Source organism: Ptychodera flava, chromosome 9 (genome assembly GCF_041260155.1).
Source record: "Ptychodera flava strain L36383 chromosome 9, AS_Pfla_20210202, whole genome shotgun sequence".
Taxonomy (NCBI): Eukaryota; Metazoa; Hemichordata; class Enteropneusta; family Ptychoderidae; genus Ptychodera; species Ptychodera flava.
This window is the reverse complement of record NC_091936.1, coordinates 23646824-23667207: the sequence shown is the minus strand read 5'-3', so window position 1 is coordinate 23667207 and position 20384 is coordinate 23646824. Positions and strand designations below refer to the sequence as shown.

The following is a 20384-nucleotide window of genomic DNA, read 5'->3' as shown; positions in this document are numbered from 1 at the left end:
ATGTTTTTGAGGTACTTGAAAAGTTTTAAACATTCAGTTATATTTTCAAATGTAAATTTATATGTACTACTGGTAGTTGTACTGTAGGGACTATGTATCAGCTTAACTCACGAAATAGCAAAGTGTGCTTCTCTAATATGACCTGGTACCAATATCTCATTGTTTTATTTCTGTTCCTGTAGGGTCGCCTGAGAGTGAGCCTTATCAACAGCAGAGGTATCAACCTGCACATGAGACACCGCCAATGCAGAGAGCACCTATGGCTTCAATTGACACTCCAGGTAGTCAGGACCCTCTGAGGAGACCTGCAACTCCAACTGAATCTGGTAAGAATCATCAGGTGTTCCTCAGAGACTGTATATGAAAACAATGGTGACTTGTGGTGGCTCTGTGGACAGGTCATTATAAGAGTGTATGGACATATATTGTGAGATTCACTGTATATCTGCATAGAAAGATTATTCTTCAAAGTATCATTCCCAACATCAACAGCACTGCTCTCTTTCTAGTTGCTCAGTGAGTTCTCAATAGGGATGAGGGAGATGAACCTGGCAGTCAGAAGATGGTAAAGGGAAAGAAAATGATGAAAGTATCATGTGAAGTAGTTAGTCCCCACGGACACCGTCCGGGGGGACTTATAGGTTTGGTCATGTCCGTGCGTGCGTCCGTGCGTGCGTCCGTCCGTGTGTGCGTCCGTCCGTCCGTCCGTTCACGCAGATATCTCAGAGATGCCCAGGTCAATTTCTTTCAAACTTTGCACAAGGATAGTACCCTACCCCATACAGATGCACGCCGATTTGTTTCACAATGCGATCAAATTTGGCCGTGTTAGAGGACTTTTTAGTTTTCACCTCCATAGACTCCCATGTATAAGGCAGTCTCCATAGACTCCCATGTATAAGGCAGTCCATAGACTCCCATGTATAAGGCCAAGAAAAATAAAAATTTAGTTTCTCATCGTATTCATATTGCAAAAAGGATGCAGTGACAGAGTTTTTAGTCCCCACGGATGAAGTCCAGGGGGCTTATAGATTGGGTCATGTCCGTCCGTGAGTCCATCCGTTCACGCAGATATCTCAGATATTTTGACAAAATGTCACGTGACCTTGGTGACCTTTGACCTCAAATATATATATATGTCCATAACTCGGTAACCACAAGTGCTACACCCTTCATATATGGTATGATGGGACAGCTTATGAAGCCACATATTGTACCTCATTAATTATGCACATATCTAATTTGAGCAAGCCAGTAGAGCTAGAGGTCTAATTTTGGTATATAGCGATAACTTAGCAATACAATTTTTTTGACAAAATGTCATGTGACCTTGGTGACCTTTGACCTCAAATATACATATTTGTCTATAACTCAGTAACCACAAGTGCTACACCCTTCATATATGGTATGATGGGACAGCTTATGATGCCACATATTGTACCTCATCAATTATGCGCATATCTAATTTTGAGCGAGCCAATAGAGCTAGAGGTCTGATTTTTGGTATATAGGGATAACTTAGCAATACAATTTTTTTTTCAAAATGTCATGTGACCTTGGTGACCTTTGACCTCAAATATACATATTTGTCCATAACTCAGTAACCACAAGTGCTACACCCTTCATATATGGTATGATGGGACACCTTGTGACGCCACATATTGTACCTCATTAATTATGTGCATATCTAATTTTGAGCAAGTCAATAGAGCTAGAGGTCTGATTTTTGGTATATAGGGATAACTTAGCACTACGATTATTTTGACAAAATGTCACATGACCTCGATGACCTTTGACCTCAAATATACATATTTGTCCATAACTCATATACGGTATGGTATGATGGGACACCTTATGATGCTTCATACTGTACCTCATTAATTATGCGTATATCTAATTCTGAGCAAACCCATAGAGCTGAATGTCTGTCATACATATGCACATAGATTTGTTCTGTGATACGATCCAATAAGGCCGCCATGTGGCCATTTATTACGATTTTTTCATGTCCTGAACTACAGCTCAGACATGTATCAAGCGAATTTATTCAAAAGTATTTTATCACAGACCCAATGAAGAGGACTCTATCCTCTCTGAGGACCTGTAATCAAAGTACCCATTAACAAGTGGGGACTGTGTCATCAACGATGACTAGTTGCACATAGTTTGCATTCCATATTCTAATGGTGCTGTGTGTATGTATTGTGGCTGAAAGTGTTCATCTTTGTGCTGAGGCAGTGATATGAGTGAGGCCAGATATTCCAAAAGTGTGTGCTGTGATGTGTAACCACTGATGTGTTGCGTATGTGTATCAGTTGGATTTAGGTGTGTGTGTGTGTGTCTGTGTGTCTGTGTGTGTCTCTGTAAGTATGGGCATGTGGTTCATCTCAGCCTGTAGCAATCTTTTAGCAATCTTCTTTCTAAATTAATCACTCTTACATGAAAATTTCTCCTTCCAAGAGAAATAAAGCATACCTGTCTCTGCTCCATGTCATCGGTATTATTCTCATGCTTATCTTTTTCCCTCCCAATAATTTTCCTTCTCTTTATATGCTCTTTCTATCAACCCCAATGATATCTTCAACTGGTTCACCTTCTCCCACCCTTCTCTCCTATGGCTGATGTGACTGAACCTTCTGATTTGGGTGGCATTACTATTAGAGCTGAGCAGAAGTCAGCCAAGGCAACGTGCGCCAGTGTTACCAGGCTCAGAATTTGACGAGCCCCCAGCAAGGAGAGATTCTTATGCCTCCGGGCCGTCCAGCATGGACAGTAGAAACAGAGGTACAAAAAAAAAAAGGATCATGCAACCATGACGCTCACTGTTAAGACACATTTATGTCTTGTCATGGGAAAATGTGGTGTTTCAGATCACGTACACTTGGTTGTGGTAGAATGGAATGAAATCATTGACTGAATTCATGGCATTCTGATCATTTTCATCAACTTCAGTCAAAATAATTGAAGGGAATGGTCTTTCCATAACCAAACATTACTTGGGTTTCCTCTGTTGCATGTGAAAAGTTATTAATTTTCACTGGGTGATATGTACATTATCCATCAGCTATTAAAATGCTGTTTCTTCCATGCTGCAGTACCAGTATCTTGGCCAGGTAATGCCTTGGTGTTAAACCAGATATTATACCATTGAAATGTTTATGCTCTCATTATGAAATGAAGGTTTGATAAGACTTGTTTATATCTGTCAACAATTCATGTTTCAGTCAGAAGGATAATATGATTAACTTCTTAAATAGAACAAAAGCAACAAAAGCATGGTATAATTTTGTTAGTTTTCATGGTGTATGAAAGGTTTTGGTCTGACAAAGCATTGAAAGGGTTGTGTTGGTGTTCCTGCCAAGCTTGCTCCAAGTCTGGCTAAAGGGTAGACAAAACATTCAAATGACTAAAGTGATTCCAATTAAACAGTTGAGTGTTCAATTGCTTTTCAGCGGTGTGAAAAATGCATGAGTTTGATAAGCAAATGAGATATGAAAGCTTTGCAGGAAAACAGTGCTGCCCTATGCACATCTCATTCACATAGCATGTTATGGTGTTTATTTCACTCACTGGTTGTGGGTTTTTTGTGGTCATCATCAATAGAAGTTCTGAGAAGTCTTTGATCCTTAAGAAAATTCCCTTGTAGGTAGACAAGTGGGTATTCACATTCCGGGCCAACAATGATAGCCCTTGTACCCGCGATCACCAGTTTCTATTTTTGTCGTTCATTTTTAGGAGACATGAAATGGCGTTCCCCTGATCTCCAAGAAGTTATTGATTATCTAGGCCACAATAACAATGCTATTGTTGCCAATGCGGCAGCCTACCTGCAGCATCTCACATTCAAGGATGATCCTATCAAAAACAAGACAAGGTAAGTAGTGCCGTACATTCATTTGCTTTCTTGACAGTGAATGTTGGTATATTTACTGCTCACAGGATGAAGAAATGAATTCACTGTCTGTAACAGAAATGAAATCAAAATCTTTGCGTGGTACAGTGAATTGACATTCTTTGATGCAAATATTGAATTTGGGAAAAACAAAAAATGAGATAAAATCTTGAATTTGAGAAAAAAAAAATGAGATAAAGTCTCTCATGATACATGGTGAATTGACATGCTGGGATTAGGAAAACTTGAGCATAGGCAAAGTGAAAAATACACTGTTTGGTTATGTAGGAAAAGAAACCAAAGTGAATCTAAAGATCGTTAGTCACTGAGACAATTAGCCCTTACCAAATGGATAAATTATTCTTCACAATTTTTGTCGTCAGTGAACATTTCTCCACATTACAGCAAAGTTTTGAAAGTGTTGGATTTTGATAGTTGCAAAATATTATGCAAGGTAAATTAACATGTGATATTGGATGAAGAAACCAAAGCTTGCTAATGAGGAAGGTTAGAACATACAATAGTGTCCCGTGTATCTTCTTCTATATGTTAGATTTTTGATATATTCATATAATTTGCACTGGTTATGTTTTCAGTGCGTGAGAATCATTTGCCGTGAATTTTTCTTTCGTAATAAGTGTGTAAGTTTAACGGACAGTCATCTACATGTAGCTTTACATCATTGTACCAAACAGTAATAAATTCAGCAGTCTGTTCTGTTTGTTTGTGGTTTGGGTCAATTTAGAAACGTAATTCAGTTAAATTTTGATTGCTACCAGGAGCATGTCAGACTGATTTATTTGTATCCATAAAAATAATCAACAGATTGTAAAAAAAGGGGGAAACTCATGTCGAAAATTATTCTCAGAACTGACGTGATGTCACCTGGCAACTGATACAGTGCTCTCACATTTATGATTTGATACAGGGGTCTTGATGGCATTCCTCCACTTGTGGAGCTCCTCTCACACCCTATACCAGAAATTCATCGCAGTGCCTGCGGCGCACTGCGGAATATTTCCTATGGAAAACAGAACGAAGAAAACAAAGTGGCTATCAAGAATGCAGGCGGCATACCTGCCCTCATCAGGCTGCTGCGAAGCACTCCAGACGTCGATGTTAGGGAACTCGTTACCGGGGTACTTTGGAATTTGTCGTCGGCGGAGGTAGGTTATGCAAGTTTAAGCCAGGTGTGAAAACAACTTGTATTATTTATTGTGTCCTTGTTAACCTCTGCATCACCGTATTTTGGTGCAGTCGTTATTTCTGTGGCAGAGTTTGACATCTGTAAAGAAAAAAATCAGAGGAGTGATAAGGTTATGCTTATCTGCCATCAAAAACGCAAGTGTTTGGTTTTATTTTGTTACAAGCTTCTTGTGATCTCAAGAGTTGTCCGATGTGATTTATTATTTGGGTTGTTGTGTACGTATCAGCAAACGGTAAATTTGGATTTTTAATGTTGCACAGTAATAATATTAAAAAGTCTTCTATTTTTGTTTTGGGAATTAAAAGTTTAAAAAAGAATGACAGTGAACAAACACCCATTATTTAAGACAAAAGTTTAGATCATCGCATGTGTATTTACTTTTAAATTGTGACTTTTTCCATGGCTTTGCAATAAAAATAAAAAGCAAAAAATATATAAAATGCAAAAAACAAACGCCTGTAACATATAGTCGGAATGAATTTTGTGGTGTAGTATATATACAACTAACATCATATGTTTATCTATGAGCGTAACTCACTAATAACAACAGAGAAGATACCAGAGTACTTTTTGGTCAAAACAATGATAACAGCACTGTACAGTACTCTGTTGAAACTTGAATACTGAATTCTTCGCATATCAGTCTGATACGAACTGGGCAAATACAGTGTTTGGTAAACGCTTACATCTAAAGAGAGACGTCCTCAAAATTTTGACTCTGCTTTCAGTTCAAGCAGACATGTCAGTGGTTGGCACAGTACAGACATTCAGTCTTCACGTTCAAAAGATATTAGAGCTGTCCACCTTTCATTCCAACTATGTACAATAAGTCTGTTCAGAGCACGTCTGTGCAAGACTGAAAGAATGGGATTATTCCCACTCCATTCTGACCCAACCCAAATAGTAAATAAATTTGTGAATAATTGCTGTTTTGACCAACTCTGGAATTTGACTGACCTATCACATAATTACTGTTTGTCCATTTCCTCAGTGTTGAAAAATTTGACCTTAGACCCAATGTACTCAGAGGCCGTTTTTTGATCTCTGTATTCTTTGTCTTGATCCATAGTCTCTAAAGAAGCCAATTATAGACGATGGGTTGGCTGTGATGACAAACGTGGTGATCATACCAGAATCAGGCTGGGATAGAAATGTGGATGAGGACACCAAAGCTAGAGATGTACCACTGTCCACTGTATTTAGAAACACTACAGGCTGTCTTAGGTAAGTCAGAAGATCAATGCAATGTAATGTTAGTACGTGGTTGCATCTATCTATCTGAACACCTATGCAAGTACAAATTGTGAAAGCTGTTTACCGCTTTGAGGCACAAAAATTATCAGCAGAGTATCTTGTATATGTGGATTTTTTTTTTTTCATTTTGTGCAGTCTCCCATCTGTTCCTTTGTGTTATAAGCTTGCATTATGGAATAAACCATTATTTTGTGTAGTGTTGTGACATAGCTGTCGTCATATTGTAATGTGGTACAGTGTGTAGATATGGAATACTTCCTCTACTTCACTGTCCCATGCAAATTAAATTTTTAAGAATTAACTGTCCCATGCAAATTACATTTTCAATTCTCAAAACCATCTCACAAACCTGTCTTATTTCCTTGATTTCATCAAAAAACTTTTGCATGGCAAACAGATCAGAATTGATAAACAGGTCAGACAGCCTTGGAAAAGTCAAATATTCATCTGACAGATAGCAGTTAGTAGTTATTCTACTGGCGCCTGAGATATGTAGCTTTATGCTAAAATATACATCTAGTTGTTACTCAGAAAAGTGGAAAAAAGTTTTAGATTCATAGCTTTAAATGCTCATTTTATCCTGTATTTACATCCGGGGAGAATCAAAACATTGTCACATTGAGAAGGCAGATAGTCCATCACAGCGGTAGCAGACACCGTATATTTATACACTTGTAATATATGATCTGTGTTTGCGTCCACTTGTAGGAATGTGAGTTCAGCTGGGCCTGAAGCAAGAACCAAGATGAGGGAATGTGAAGGCCTTGTGGACTCTCTTATGTTTGTTATCCGATCCGCCATCGGCAAAAATGATATGGATAATAAGGTAGGCGTCATACAAGATTTATTTATACCTACCAGCTGTGTCTTAACACCAGTATTTCTCAGATGTAACGATGTTGCATCAGGTCAAGAAACTGTGAAGCAAGAGTTTTGACCCCGCTTGTGGTATCAACTTTGGCCAATAAAATTGCAGACTGAAGGTTTTGGTTGTTGGTCAGGTCGCGTCTGGCAGGTGTTCAGTCCAGTGATTGACAGCTGCTAGGGTTAGGGTGTGTTATTTTGTATTGGTTTGCTGAGGTCAAAGGTTATCAAACTGCTGGAACACACATTGTTTACAGTCAATGTAATCAACACCACTGCCTGCCATTGCAGTTAGCCTAAGAATTCACATAACTTGTGTGATGAACCTATTCCATGACCCGGCATAGCGCAGATTGTTTCAGATATTGAGTTTTAGGTGTATCAGGTTATTATGGAATGCAAATGAGATGATTATACCCTTATTTCAAGCTTGTATGTAGAGAATGTGTGTGTGAAACTTGATTGAAAGTAACGCAATTTCACAATGTCAGCATTTTAAGATAAGGGGACATACCTAAGAAAGCATTATTAAGAAACATTTGCAGCTGTCATTAAAAAAACATTGAGAAGTTTTCTGAATCTCAGTCATCAGATGTACCTACCCCATTGTTGGTATGACCTGAGAAAATGTGCTTGTAATACTCAAATAGGTTCAATGGTTGCAACACTATATCGATAAACAGAAAGAGTTGGATGTATATGTGTGCCCACACATTGGCACTGTTTTGTTTCCTTGAACTGATATATAACTTGACTCTGGATTCTATAGATGTACTCTGCTACACAATTGTGAACACTGTTCAGAATTTTTCTCCATGCATCATGCACCACAAAAAATTCAAGTTCTCTGCTCTGGTGTCAACTGTGTTAATATGTTTGTCAGTGAGTTGAAAGAAAAGACATCAGTTTATCTCTCTGTCATCAATGGAATCACATTGTTAACCTGTTGTTGACCTAGTTCAGATTTGGAATTTGATATGAAAGTATTTAGGGTTTGAAATTTTATCATCAAAGTAATCACAAACCCATGGAGTTATCAGGCCGCCTCCTGTAGCATGCTCTGCACTTTGTAGGGTCTTCACGCAATACAATATGAAACCTATATGTAAGAGTTACATCAAGAGTTTCCTGAGAACCGAGTAGGAGGTAGTGGTACAAAATTTATCGTCATCATGATCAGCCATAGCAACAGAGAAATAGTGTGGTGGCTGTATGTGGTCTATGTGACAATATGCTATGTCTACAGCATTGGCCTTTGATACATTGACCGAGCCCATCAACCCTGGCCTGCAAAAGGTTGACCTGTCTTGTTGCTCAGTAAAATGTATGGCATTTTCCTTTGACCTTGAATTAAAATGGAATTTCATTTCTACATGTCTGAACAGAACAGTTCTGCTTACCCTCAACCAGATCACCACATAAAGCTGCCTGGTGTTTATATAATGCTCACAACAATTTAAAATTTCTATCATTGGACATTTCCTTTTCTTGTCATAAAATGAAAACACGATAATTGAGTGTTCTTTGATGTTCATATTTAGTTTCAATCATACTTTTGTTGTGGGCATGATATGTTTATCATGCTCCACACAGATTATTGGATCCGGAAGCTTTTATATGCTATGCTCTTTGATATAGCTTCCTGTTATATTTGTGAAACAATTCAAAGCAGAAGTATTGTGTGTACTTTATTATTACACTGATACTTGTAAGTTAGATATAAAATCTTTATGTAAAGTGTGATGTATGTTTTCAGGGTTTTACAGATATAGAAATTTTGTATTGATTTATGGATATATATAACTACATAATTACTGTATGCACGCACACACACACACACACATTCATATATATATATATATATATATATATATATATATATATATATTATATATTATATATATATATATATATATATATATATATATATATATATATATATTATGCATGTGTGTTCATGTACACATTAATATAAATATATGTAAACACACACAACACAATGTTAATAAACACCAAAGATCAGAATGTATGTCTTCTCAAGACATTGTTATAGATAAATAATCAACATAATCAATATTCACATTTCAACTTATTTCAGCATGATACATTCATAAAACTTTACCCATGATCACACTTACTGGTGAATTTTTCATGGAGAAAAACTACTGATCTGTGCTGTTTTTGAATTTCTAGGCTGTTGAAAACTGTATGTGTATACTGAGGAATCTTTCATACCGTATGCCTGTTGAAGTGAGGCACCCAGACAATGAACTCCAGGGCAAAGCCAACCAACCCAAACAGCAAAACAAGAAACCAAATGACACATCATGTTTTGGAGGCGGCGGCAGCAAGAAAAAGAAGGACCAATATGCAGGGTAGATATTTTTACTGATTACTTTCATCAACGGGACATTTAAATCTCTTGCAGCTGTATTTCCATCGTCTTTGCTGAATTTGTTGAATGCAGTTTCTTGTTCTACTTCAAACATGGTGTAATGGGAAGTGCTCAACTTGTCAACATATGGAAATATGCAAATTATTACCAGAAATTGTATACAAGATAGTGCATGATTTTGGTCAGTGGCAATATTTTCCATTGATAATGACCCATCAGTTGATATGCATACTTACATAATGCTAAACTTAGAAGTAATACATTTGTTTTAGAAGTAACATTTGTTTCGGAAGTGAAGCATAGGGTGCGAAAGTAAAGCCATATGCTTGTGAGAACATTTTTTCCCACACCATTTTGGATACAGATGTGTTGTGATAGGCAGATATATGGTGTGTAATGGGTAGATACACAGAATGAAATTGTAAAATGTAGCAAAAGTTACAGCTTTTGACCCTTTAGGGGCCTGATTAAAATCTTCCTGCTCTTCCGTGTATTCTTTATAATGCCAGGGATGCTAAATATTCATGGTTAGGCGGTTGTACATCAACACTAGCAGCACTAATTTCTGATCTGGTTAAGTGATTTTCAAAACACAAAAGGGTTCCCTGGTGATTTACAATAATTAACTTTCACATGTATCTTTGAAATTGACCACACCAGAGTTGAACTTTTCTTGCACTTTTTTGTGTGTATGCTTGATGGCTTTCTTGTGTGTTCATTCAACAGCAAAATAGCTGTGGATCCCAACAATCCCCCACAGAGGACAGAACCTGCTGTTGGCATGGAGTTGCTGTGGCAACCAGATGTGTGCAGGCCTTACCTATCTCTGCTGTCAGAATGTTCCAACCCTGACACCTTAGAGTCAGCAGCGGGTACGATACAGAACTTAGCAGCTGCAGATTGGAAGGTGAGGCAATCGCTCTATATTGTACACCAGAATAGTGTTTTAAAAGTTATGATTGCATCCACTGCAGTGCAATCGACCAATGTGTCCACCATTTTGGAAATGAAATGGGGCAAGGTCACGTAAGGACAAGGCATAGGGACATTGAACCATTGGAAAAGGTCACTTAAGGACAGTGTGCAGACATTGAAATAGTTGAGATATCTTATTAAGAAAAGACACAAGAACATAGAAGTTTAGAGCTCCTCATCTAATTAACCAATTAGAGGACTAATTTCTCTTGATATGAATGAAAACTGCAGTAAATGATATGTATAAGTAATAGGTATTCTCTTTCCATGCAGTGGTCAGTGTACATCCGTGCTAATGTCCGGAAGGATAAAGGACTGCCAGTATTAGTGGAATTACTACGAATGGATAATGATAGAGTGGTATGTGCCGTGTCAAAGGCACTCCGGAATCTTTCCATTGACCCAAGAAATAAGGAACTTATAGGTAAGAGTCACGTGTATTTTGAGGCTTGTAATTGTTTTAGTATGACTGTTTGTTCTACCTTCGTTTGAAACTTTCCTTGGTAAAGGAATTGACAAACATGGTAAAGGGAGATGCAGTGTGTACTTGTATGGAAGTTAACAGGTTATTGCCAACAAAAATGAGAAAAGTGCATGCTTCCGTACAACACAATTTTCTTTAGTTTCAGAGTGCCTGTGATGAATTAGCCACTTCAAAACTCAATTTGTATCAGTTTTTACGCCGTTGGTTGCTATTTGAACCAGAATTTTTATCAGAGATCATCAAAAATCTTAAATGCTACTGAAGTATGACCTGTGCAAGACTGAAAGTTTTAAAAATTTGGTGAATTATGCACTGCATATTTCTTGCAATATTATAGCACTTTCTCAGCTACTAAATAGAAACTGTAATGTAAATTATGATTCTTGTTGTTGTTTGTAAAATTTTGCTGCGTGCATGCTCTCATCAATCTTTCCTATTGACTTTTTTCCAAAAACCCAGGCAAGTATGCCATGCGTGACCTGGTGTTCTGTTTACCCGGCGGACCAGGAGAGCAAGCGACCAAGTATTCCCCTAGCACCATTGTGGCAGTGTTGAACTGTCTGCATGAAGTCATTCTCAGAAACATGGAAAACGCCAAGTCATTACGTGATGCCAGTGGCATTGAAAAATTAGTCACCATGTCCAAGTCAAGAGACAAATATGAAATGAAAATTGTCCGTGCAGCTAATCAAGTAAGCAGTCTGTCCCTCCATCACTCAAAAACATTTTTAAAAATTTACAACTCCTGTATAGCCACAGTTTTTTAGCCTTTATAATGTGTGTGTACATGTATACATACATATATACATACACATACAGAGACACACACACATACACACACATACATATGTACAAGTGTAGTTTCATTTTTAGCTCCGCTGTCAGCGACGCGGAGCTTATCAAATAGGCTGATTCTCCGTCGTCGTCCGTCGTCGTCGTCCGTCGTCGTCCGTCGTCTGTCAACAATTGCCTTCTTCTCTGAAAGCGCAAGTCCGATTGCTTTGAAATTTGATATGCAGTTCACTTGGGGTGACCTCACTTAAGTTTGTTCAAATCGCGGTGAAATTTGCATATTTGTATTTTTGGGGCATTTTTTGGTGTTTTTGGTAAAAAAATCTTCTTCTCTCAAACCGCTTGAACGATTGCTTTGAAATTTGATATGCAGTTTACTTAGGGTGACTTGAGTCAGATTTGTTCAAATCATGGTGAAATTTGCATATTTGTATTTTTAAGGCAATTTTTGTCATTTTTGGTAAAAAAATCTTTAAAAATCTTCTTCTTTAAAAGTACCGGTCAGATAGCTTTGATATTTGGTACATATGTCCCTAGGGATGATCTATTTCAGATTTGTTCAAATTGTGCAGAAATATGTAAATTTGCATTTTTAAGGCAATTTTTGCCATTTTTGGTCAAAAAATGTATTTATCAAAAAGTACTGGTCTGATAGTTTTGAAATTTGGTATACAGGTTTCTATAGATGAACTAAGTAATATATATTGAATTTCTGATGAAATCTGTAATTTTGTACTTTTGGGGCAATTTTTGCCATTTTTGGTCAAAAAATGTGTATTTCCAAAACTACTCATCTGATAGCTTTGAAATTTGGTATACAGGTTCCTACAGATGAACTAAATTTGATCTTTTGAAATTATGATGAAATCTGCAATTTTTATTTTTTGGGGCAATTGTTGCCATTTTTGGTCAGAAAATTTTATTCTCACAAATCTACTCATCAGATAGCTTTGGTTGACATGTTCTTAGGGATGATCCGATGTGATATATTCAAAGTATGATGAAATCTTCAATGTGTATTTTTGCAGCTTATTTTAGCCACTTTCTGTGGCCACTGCATTGAGCTATCAAAGATTTTCCACCTCTTCATCAACATGTGTCAAAAATAGTTATTCTCTACATAAACACAGCGGAGCTATATCGGCCGCTAGGTCGCTTGTGAATAATAATAGAGAACAATGGAATTTGAACACGCTGTGTTTTTATTATTCACCTTTGAAATTACAATGGTTCCATGGAACATGTTGAATATCAATGAGTTGCCCTAACCCTTCTGATACATCCAAAATGTTTTCAATTGGCTGTTTTGACCTGTATGCAGCAAAATTAGGTATATTGATGTTGGGAAAAGGTAAACTTTATCAATGCAGTGTTTTAGACAGTTTTGAGTGAACATTGATTTCTTCATTGATACGAGGAAACTAGGTGTCTTTTAATATCTCAATATAAAGCAATGACAAGTGGCATTCATCCTTTTGTATCTCATTCTCTTCTGACTTTGAAATTTTCTCTCATCAACAGGTGCTTGTAACGATGTGGGCTTTTAAAGACTTAAGAGTGCTGTACAAGAAGGACGGTTGGAACGCTGGGCATTTTACACCCAGTGTCAAGACCTCAACACGACCAACACCACATCCGGCATCAGGCACTCCTGGCAGCACCACTGGCCCCAGCCAGTCATTCACTTCACCCACATCACCAGGACATGGCTTAGAATATGATGACACTACACTGCCAAAGAGGTCAGAAGGTCAGGGGTCAGTCTATACGGGTCAAAGTCCGCAGACTTACGATGACGGTAGATATGGCACAGGTAAGTATTTTGTTACAGTTTCTTGAAGGAATTGATGGAATAGGGCTTGACATGTGTAACTGATCACCTCTGACATATATGAATTCATAGAATATCCAAATGGGAAAGAAATGCCCATTTGCCAGGTTTAGAAAGTTTTTTTGAAAACAACAGTATGTAACCACGACGAATCATGAAGATTTAAACACAGAGTATGATTTATCTGTCATTGCAGACTTTTGCCCAAATTCTTGAAATGAATGGGTGCTCCAGTCATATACTGTTGGTTTGTTTCAAATTGAACAGCCAGATTGTACAGATCAAGATCATTTTAATTCAAGGTACAGATCAGACCAACTGGCAACTTCATACTGGCTACAGAATGACTTTGTAATGTTTGGCATAACAGGGCATACATCCATATTGTTTCCTCTTTGTGTTGGTACAGCTGAGAGGGATCGCTATGGTGACCAAGGTCAAGGTTTATACCGGGATGACATCCCCATGACTGAAGTCAGTCTTGCCAGTCCTGGACCGTACTCTACATTGGACAGCCAGGCTAGTAATGCGAGCTACAGCAGACGTCCCCCACCAGGCGCTGTACCCATGCACGGAATGTCAAGGGTGAGTTGATGATACCCAGCTACGCACAGACAGTTCATATCACTTGCTGCAAAATGCTAGATCCAGTGACTGTATTTTCAGTAAACAGACATAAATAAACCCTAAATTTTCCAGTATTAACGGATTATCATAACATCAACAAATCAAATCCCTGGTACCTGTCACTGTTCTGCTAAACCAAATTATTTTGGAAAAGGATCGGCAAGTTATCAACAAAGTCAGTTTGAGAGTACCTACCATACATAGGTCAACAGACTTGCACCAATATATCAAAATTTGTTTGATTTGAACAAAAACCAGGTTTAAGGTAGTAGACGCCTCGAAAGTGAGAGATGTAAACGTTTGCTCAAACTCCATGACACTTTCAACCATTCTCCCACCAAATTGGCAATGATAATCAGGGATCACCGTGTAAAGCTTGGTACTAGAGAAACAAATTACCTAACATTTACTGATGTGTGAAATTCAAAAGGGCTGCCATCCCTGTGTTAACTCTATGAGGGGAAAATATTATTTTTGATCTTCAAAAAAGGCTAAGATGCTGAAGAGCTTTCTTACTCCAAGAACTTTAAATTTAGCTCCCACAAGTGGTAAATTAGAAAAGATGGTACAAATTTGAGAGTCTAAATATCGGTCTTTGAGGCCTGTTCTACCTTAAAACATCTTCTAGTTTACAGCTAAGATGCATCAGTGTATCCAAGGTCTGTCTTCTTTGAAGAAAGCATCACTCAGCACCCAGTGAGGAGGTTTACAAGGACCAGTCTTGATTTCAACAGAGACACATGAGTGTTCTGCAAAACCCAAACTGTTGTATAGACAAGGTCAACCAGATATCAACAGATTCTGATATATAATGTCTGTCGTAGTCCAACCCAGTTCAACAAATTTACATAGCTTTGAGAGCTGGTATCTGCCCGTATCTGTCAGTATTTGCCCTAGGGTTATAACAAACCCTGATGATACAAAAATTGAAAGTCTGAAAGTTTCGCCTGCAGTCTGCTCAAGAAATCATAACACTATTCATTTTTCGTAATCAAAATATCAAAATCACAGGTAATCAAAGCAAACAAACTTAACTTTTCAGATATTTTTAATTCCAAACGGTAACCATTTCCTGTGTTTACCTTAGTGAGAAATGGATTCCAATAAGCCAGAACAAATTCAATTTTCTCCGCAAGGTTCACAATTTGTACACATCAGCTATAGACTGGCCAAGAGTTGAAAGACTCTTGGAGTCTGACTAACTTTCCTTTAGCTGCATTTATGATTCAAAGTTAGCTCCAAGTTCAATGTGAATGAGGTTTACTGTACAATATTAGATACTAGTCCACAAGTCCACAACCATTTAAGGTATAATATATTTTTTTCTATCATTTTCCCACCAGGAACCACAGCAACAAGTTGATAGCCGTGAACCAGTGTATGCCCAAGTAGATCGTGACAAGAAAAGCACCAGGAGGCGTCGAGATTACGAAGATCCCCACGACAGTCAAAATACATCGCAGGGGATAGCGCTAGACGACAGTGGACAACAAGCAGCCGATTCTTGGGTGTAAAATTATCTTACAAATATCGACCAAATGCGCGATCGTTGTAGCTTGAAGAAACAACAGAAAAAACCTGCAAAAAAAAAGATGGCTCTGTACCTATGTTCAAAACCACTTGTGAACCAGAAAGGAAAATTTTATCTGTTAGAAAGGAAACCAAAAACGTAGAAAAGCAATGATTTTTGGGCAAATCAAATCAAATGAAATCAAATGAAAGGTTTTAGCACGACTTAGGTCGTAATATTTCAAATTTTGTACATTTCTTAAAAAAAGGCTATTTTGGATGGCTTTTTCCAAGTTACTTGTTATCAGCTACACAAAACATGTCCACATGTAAACAGAGTCGTGCAAATATTTTTGTTTCTCTTCGTTAGTTTAAATGGAGTACATTCTTCTCTTGTCTGTGCCATAAACTTGTTCAGCTTAAAGTCACAAATCAAACCGTTTGTAATAATTTACATGGCAGTGTATAGGGCATAGTGAAATATGGGGGATTGAGTTTCCGAGTTGTGCCTTTAAAAGTTCTGAGTTGCATTTTGCCAACTGAACCAAACAACAATTTTGTTAGGCAGATTTAAAAAATTGTCAGTCACCACACAGTGAACAAACAAACAAAGTCAAACGAAGATTCAAATTTAAAAAGCACAAATGAAAACATAGGCAAGACATATCAGTATTGTAACTTGACTACTTTCATTGCATGTTGACATTTTGTTGCATGTTGAGAGGGTGTTTCGTAGTATCAACAAGTATACCGAGTTTTGATATTTCTTCTTTTACATTTTTAGTACATTCATCACTGTTGTCACCTTGGCACTGCCTTTAATTTTTCCTTCCTCTGCTTGACTCAGTATGGATTGTTCAACGGCCTTTGCCCGACCAGATCAGAGCAATGTTCCCATTTTTTGACCTCCAGTTGACACACCCGTGCAAAGGTCAATTGAGGACATTTTGGTGAAACCGTAGTGAGCATGCTCTGTTCTCTGACCTGGCCATATCAAAGTGTTTCTATCCAGGCTGTCAGTCACAGTTATACTGCTGCAGATGGCTGGTGAGCCATACTTTGGCGTACAATAACCATCGTATTTCTCTGCAATTTTAGTATGCTTTTGGACATTTCGTGCCAGTGAATGCACTGTTCTTTGCAGCCATGCTTTGAGAAGATGACGAAGACCATGCAATCAGTCTTGCTGTGAACTTTGTGTGAGGCACCCATGAGTCTTGCTAAACATAGCTGCTCCAAGGAAAATGTGTGTTGTCATGTAGAAGCATATGCTGTGTGTTTGTGAATCATGGGATCCTGCTGACGTCTTGAAAATGTGCCTCTGACCATGCCATGGATTACGATAACTTACAGTATATAAAAACTTGCTGTTTCTAAATGATGTGTGATACATTACACACATTCTGTGTCTACTTTGCTATGATGGAGGAGAGACCTTTCCAAACATCTAGAGTTCTTCAGTTCATTCAAACTGGACCTTACCTAGTACCTATGATGAGGAATATACCGGTAATCCTTATAGCGGGGAATGTACACAGAAAGGAAGACTGCTTATTCATGTTCGGTCAAAGATAGTGTGATGGTGTGGTACGCATCACAGGATAAACAGCAGGACAGTGACTGTGTGTGACATCGATCTGTAGACAGGCAGATTTTTCTTCGATAGACCCCGGAGAGACAGACTTAACAAAGAAGGTCTTTAATATTCAGCGGAAGAAAATTTCCAACCAGGAAATGACCAAACCGTGTGGTTATGCTGTTGGAAAGACCTGTGGATACGGAGTGTGGGATTTTCACAAGAATGATAGGTTGTTTGCCGTCATGGGGAGACTTTGAACAACAAGGATATTGACTGAATAAGGAGATCATATACCTAACAATAAAAGCCTTTTGACCTGTGTAGAAAATGACACTACTTTTACTCTATTAAAAAAAAATGACTTCACCAAATACATCTTCATTGAACTGTGCCAGATAACTGACAGATGCAGATTTCAACAGCACTCTGAAGACATGGCCATGTGTATGTTCATGGGGACACCTTGGAAAGCTAGCGAGTGAGATGTAGCAACATTTTGAACTCTTTTTACGGAATTCACTCTTATTTTCTTTTATTGGATTCAATCAAATCAAAAAAAAGGGGGAAAGTTGTATAGAATTCTGCATTAAAAAGGAACCCAAGAGCAATAGATAATTTTCACTTGTTAACAACACTTCTGTTAAATACTGCACACAAAGTTTTTTTAAAAAAAAATATGGTAGTACAAGCGTCAAATAAATTAAATGTTCTGGAAAATTGCATTTTTAAGGGTGTTATCTGAAGATTTATAAACTTTGTAGTTTTTTGACAAATTTTACACACGCTTGTCAAAGACCAAGTCTTAAAAAAAGTGTTTTAAATACTACTGCAGCTCAATCAGCTGTTATTGATACGTGCATTTAGACTACAGAACTTATAATAATTTAGCAGAATCATAGTACTGTAAGTTTATTTTTACATTAAGAAAATTCTTGATGTTCAACGTTCGACAGTTTATTATTATATTCCAACTACTATAGTTGCCTGTGAGATTTTTTTACCAACAAACCGATTATTGTCTTGTGTAAATGGCTGCTTTGTTTTCCTCATTTTATTTGAAAATATTCCTTATATCAGTTTTATTGTTATATTTTCTCTCCAAGTTGTCTTTTAAGTACTTGTTATCTTTGTGAGATTTTTTGGTTCCAATGCTAGATTCAACATCATGTAAACTAAAGTCAAGATTATTTGTGTGTTTTCAATTAAAAATGCTTCTTGAGATTAGTAAAAAAATTGTGTGTGAATCACGTTTATCGCCATCTTGGTTACTGGTTTTACAGTGTTGATTTGTCCAAAGTCCACATCACTGCCTTCCCCACCCGTATATGTCAACTAGAGCTGCTAGGGAACTCTAACCTTTCACATGCAGCCGAAAACATAGATACGTGTTCATTTTCTCTTCTTTTCTCAATTTCCCAAAAATGGCTAAAAATTGCGCCAAAAATACAAAATTGCAGATTTCATCAAAGTTTCAATATATCATATTTAGTTCATCTGTAGGAACCTGTATTCTAAATATCAAAGCTATCAGATGAGTACTTTTTGAGAAATAATTTTTTTGACCATATAAGGCAAAAATTGCCCCAAAATACAAAATTGCATATATCATCATTTGAATATAACATATTTTGATCATTACTATGAACCTGTATACCAAATATCAAAGCCGTCAGACAAACAGTTTTGATGAAATAAATTTTTGACCAAAAATGACAAAAAAATTCCTTAAAAATACAAATTTGCATATTCAATCACAATTGAAAAATCTAAGTTTAGTCATCTGTAGGGACCTGTATACCAAATATCAAAGCTGTCTGACCAGCGGTTATGAAGTTTTCTTTACCAAAAATGCCTTTTTTTGGCCAATTTGCATATTTTCAACAATATCAAAAAATAAAATAAGACAGTTTCTCATAATCATATTTTGCATCCACACAAACAAATATCAAATCTGTAAGTAATGCAGTTCTCAAGATATTTTAGTGGACGGACATCCTCACAAACGGACATACATACATACAGACTGACACCGGACAGATGCCCATCCCAATAGCTTCTGTGGCGTCTATAGTAGCTAAAAATTGATCTAAGACAAACTCTATACATCTGAGCTGTTATTTGTTCCATTAATGCGTCAATTGGAAATTCTATCAGCTGGATTCACTAGCCTTTAGTTTTCACCCCCTACAGCTAGCAGGCCACTATCATGTATTCAGCTTGTCACAACCATTCTCGTGAGCTAGACCATGATTTCCGCTCCGCTGACCTACATAACTTAACGGGTAGCGCTAAGCTGTTGCCGCAAAGAGGCGCGTGGTTTACAACGATTGTCATAACTTTATGACAAAAATTGGTAAATTGACAGTTGAACATAGATTTTATAGAGGTAAAGCATTCCACAGTAAAGCATATATGCTAATGTATTTAATGTGCACAACAATTGGCATGTTTCAGAATTTTGAATTACAAAAAAGTATTTATGCCACATCGGTATTTGTGGGAAAAATTGGCAACTGGGTTTTCCACCTACATACATAAGGAAGTGATAAGAATAAGAAACACACACTAGATTAAAACGACAGGTCATAAGCACCATTATACAATAGTAACTTATCTTTCCTCCGGCAGAGGGCGCTGTACGTACCAGTCGTCATCGGCAACTTTTCTTTGATGGCAATGCTGGTGTCCTTTGTACCATGCATACACGTGAAACTCTGCCTAGAGATTGCAGATTTCTTCAAAATACATTCTCTACTACCTAGAGTTTATGAAATAGCATGAGTAAACTTACTTTGACAAACATTCAGCGCACATTTACATATGGTGGTTCAAGCATTCCTGTGGTTGACACACATTTGCCAATTTATTGATACTGGTAACTCTCAGGCTGATAATTGATGGTAGATTTGTGTTCAAGAATATCTGCCCTAAGCACTCCAATAACACTCGAATAAAGAATGCAACTCTATGAGAAA

At 37.4% G+C, this 20384-nt stretch overlaps 1 protein-coding gene across 50 annotated transcripts in view; it reads left to right on the top strand.

Moving 5' to 3' along the window:
* Positions 1–18642, top strand: part of LOC139140420 (catenin delta-2-like) — a 72710-nt gene extending 54068 nt beyond the window's left edge. For 25 of the 50 annotated variants that reach the window (XM_070709693.1, XM_070709689.1, XM_070709691.1 and 22 more), the window contains 13 exons: positions 183–326; positions 2662–2784; positions 3736–3874; positions 4821–5058; positions 6169–6323; positions 7062–7179; positions 9411–9592; positions 10339–10519; positions 10861–11011; positions 11531–11763; positions 13385–13676; positions 14104–14279; positions 15665–18642. In XM_070709693.1, the coding sequence (XP_070565794.1) occupies positions 183–326; positions 2662–2784; positions 3736–3874; positions 4821–5058; positions 6169–6323; positions 7062–7179; positions 9411–9592; positions 10339–10519; positions 10861–11011; positions 11531–11763; positions 13385–13676; positions 14104–14279; positions 15665–15835 (2303 nt within the window). In that variant the 3' untranslated portion in view covers positions 15836–18642. Of the gene's footprint in view, positions 1–182; positions 327–2661; positions 2785–3095; positions 3114–3735; positions 3875–4820; positions 5059–6168; positions 6324–7061; positions 7180–9410; positions 9593–10338; positions 10520–10860; positions 11012–11530; positions 11764–13384; positions 13677–14103; positions 14280–15664 lie in introns of all 50 variants that reach the window. The other 25 variants (XM_070709698.1, XM_070709694.1, XM_070709697.1 and 22 more) reach the window with 2 other exon arrangements.
* Positions 18643–20384: the final 1742 nt, after the last annotated feature.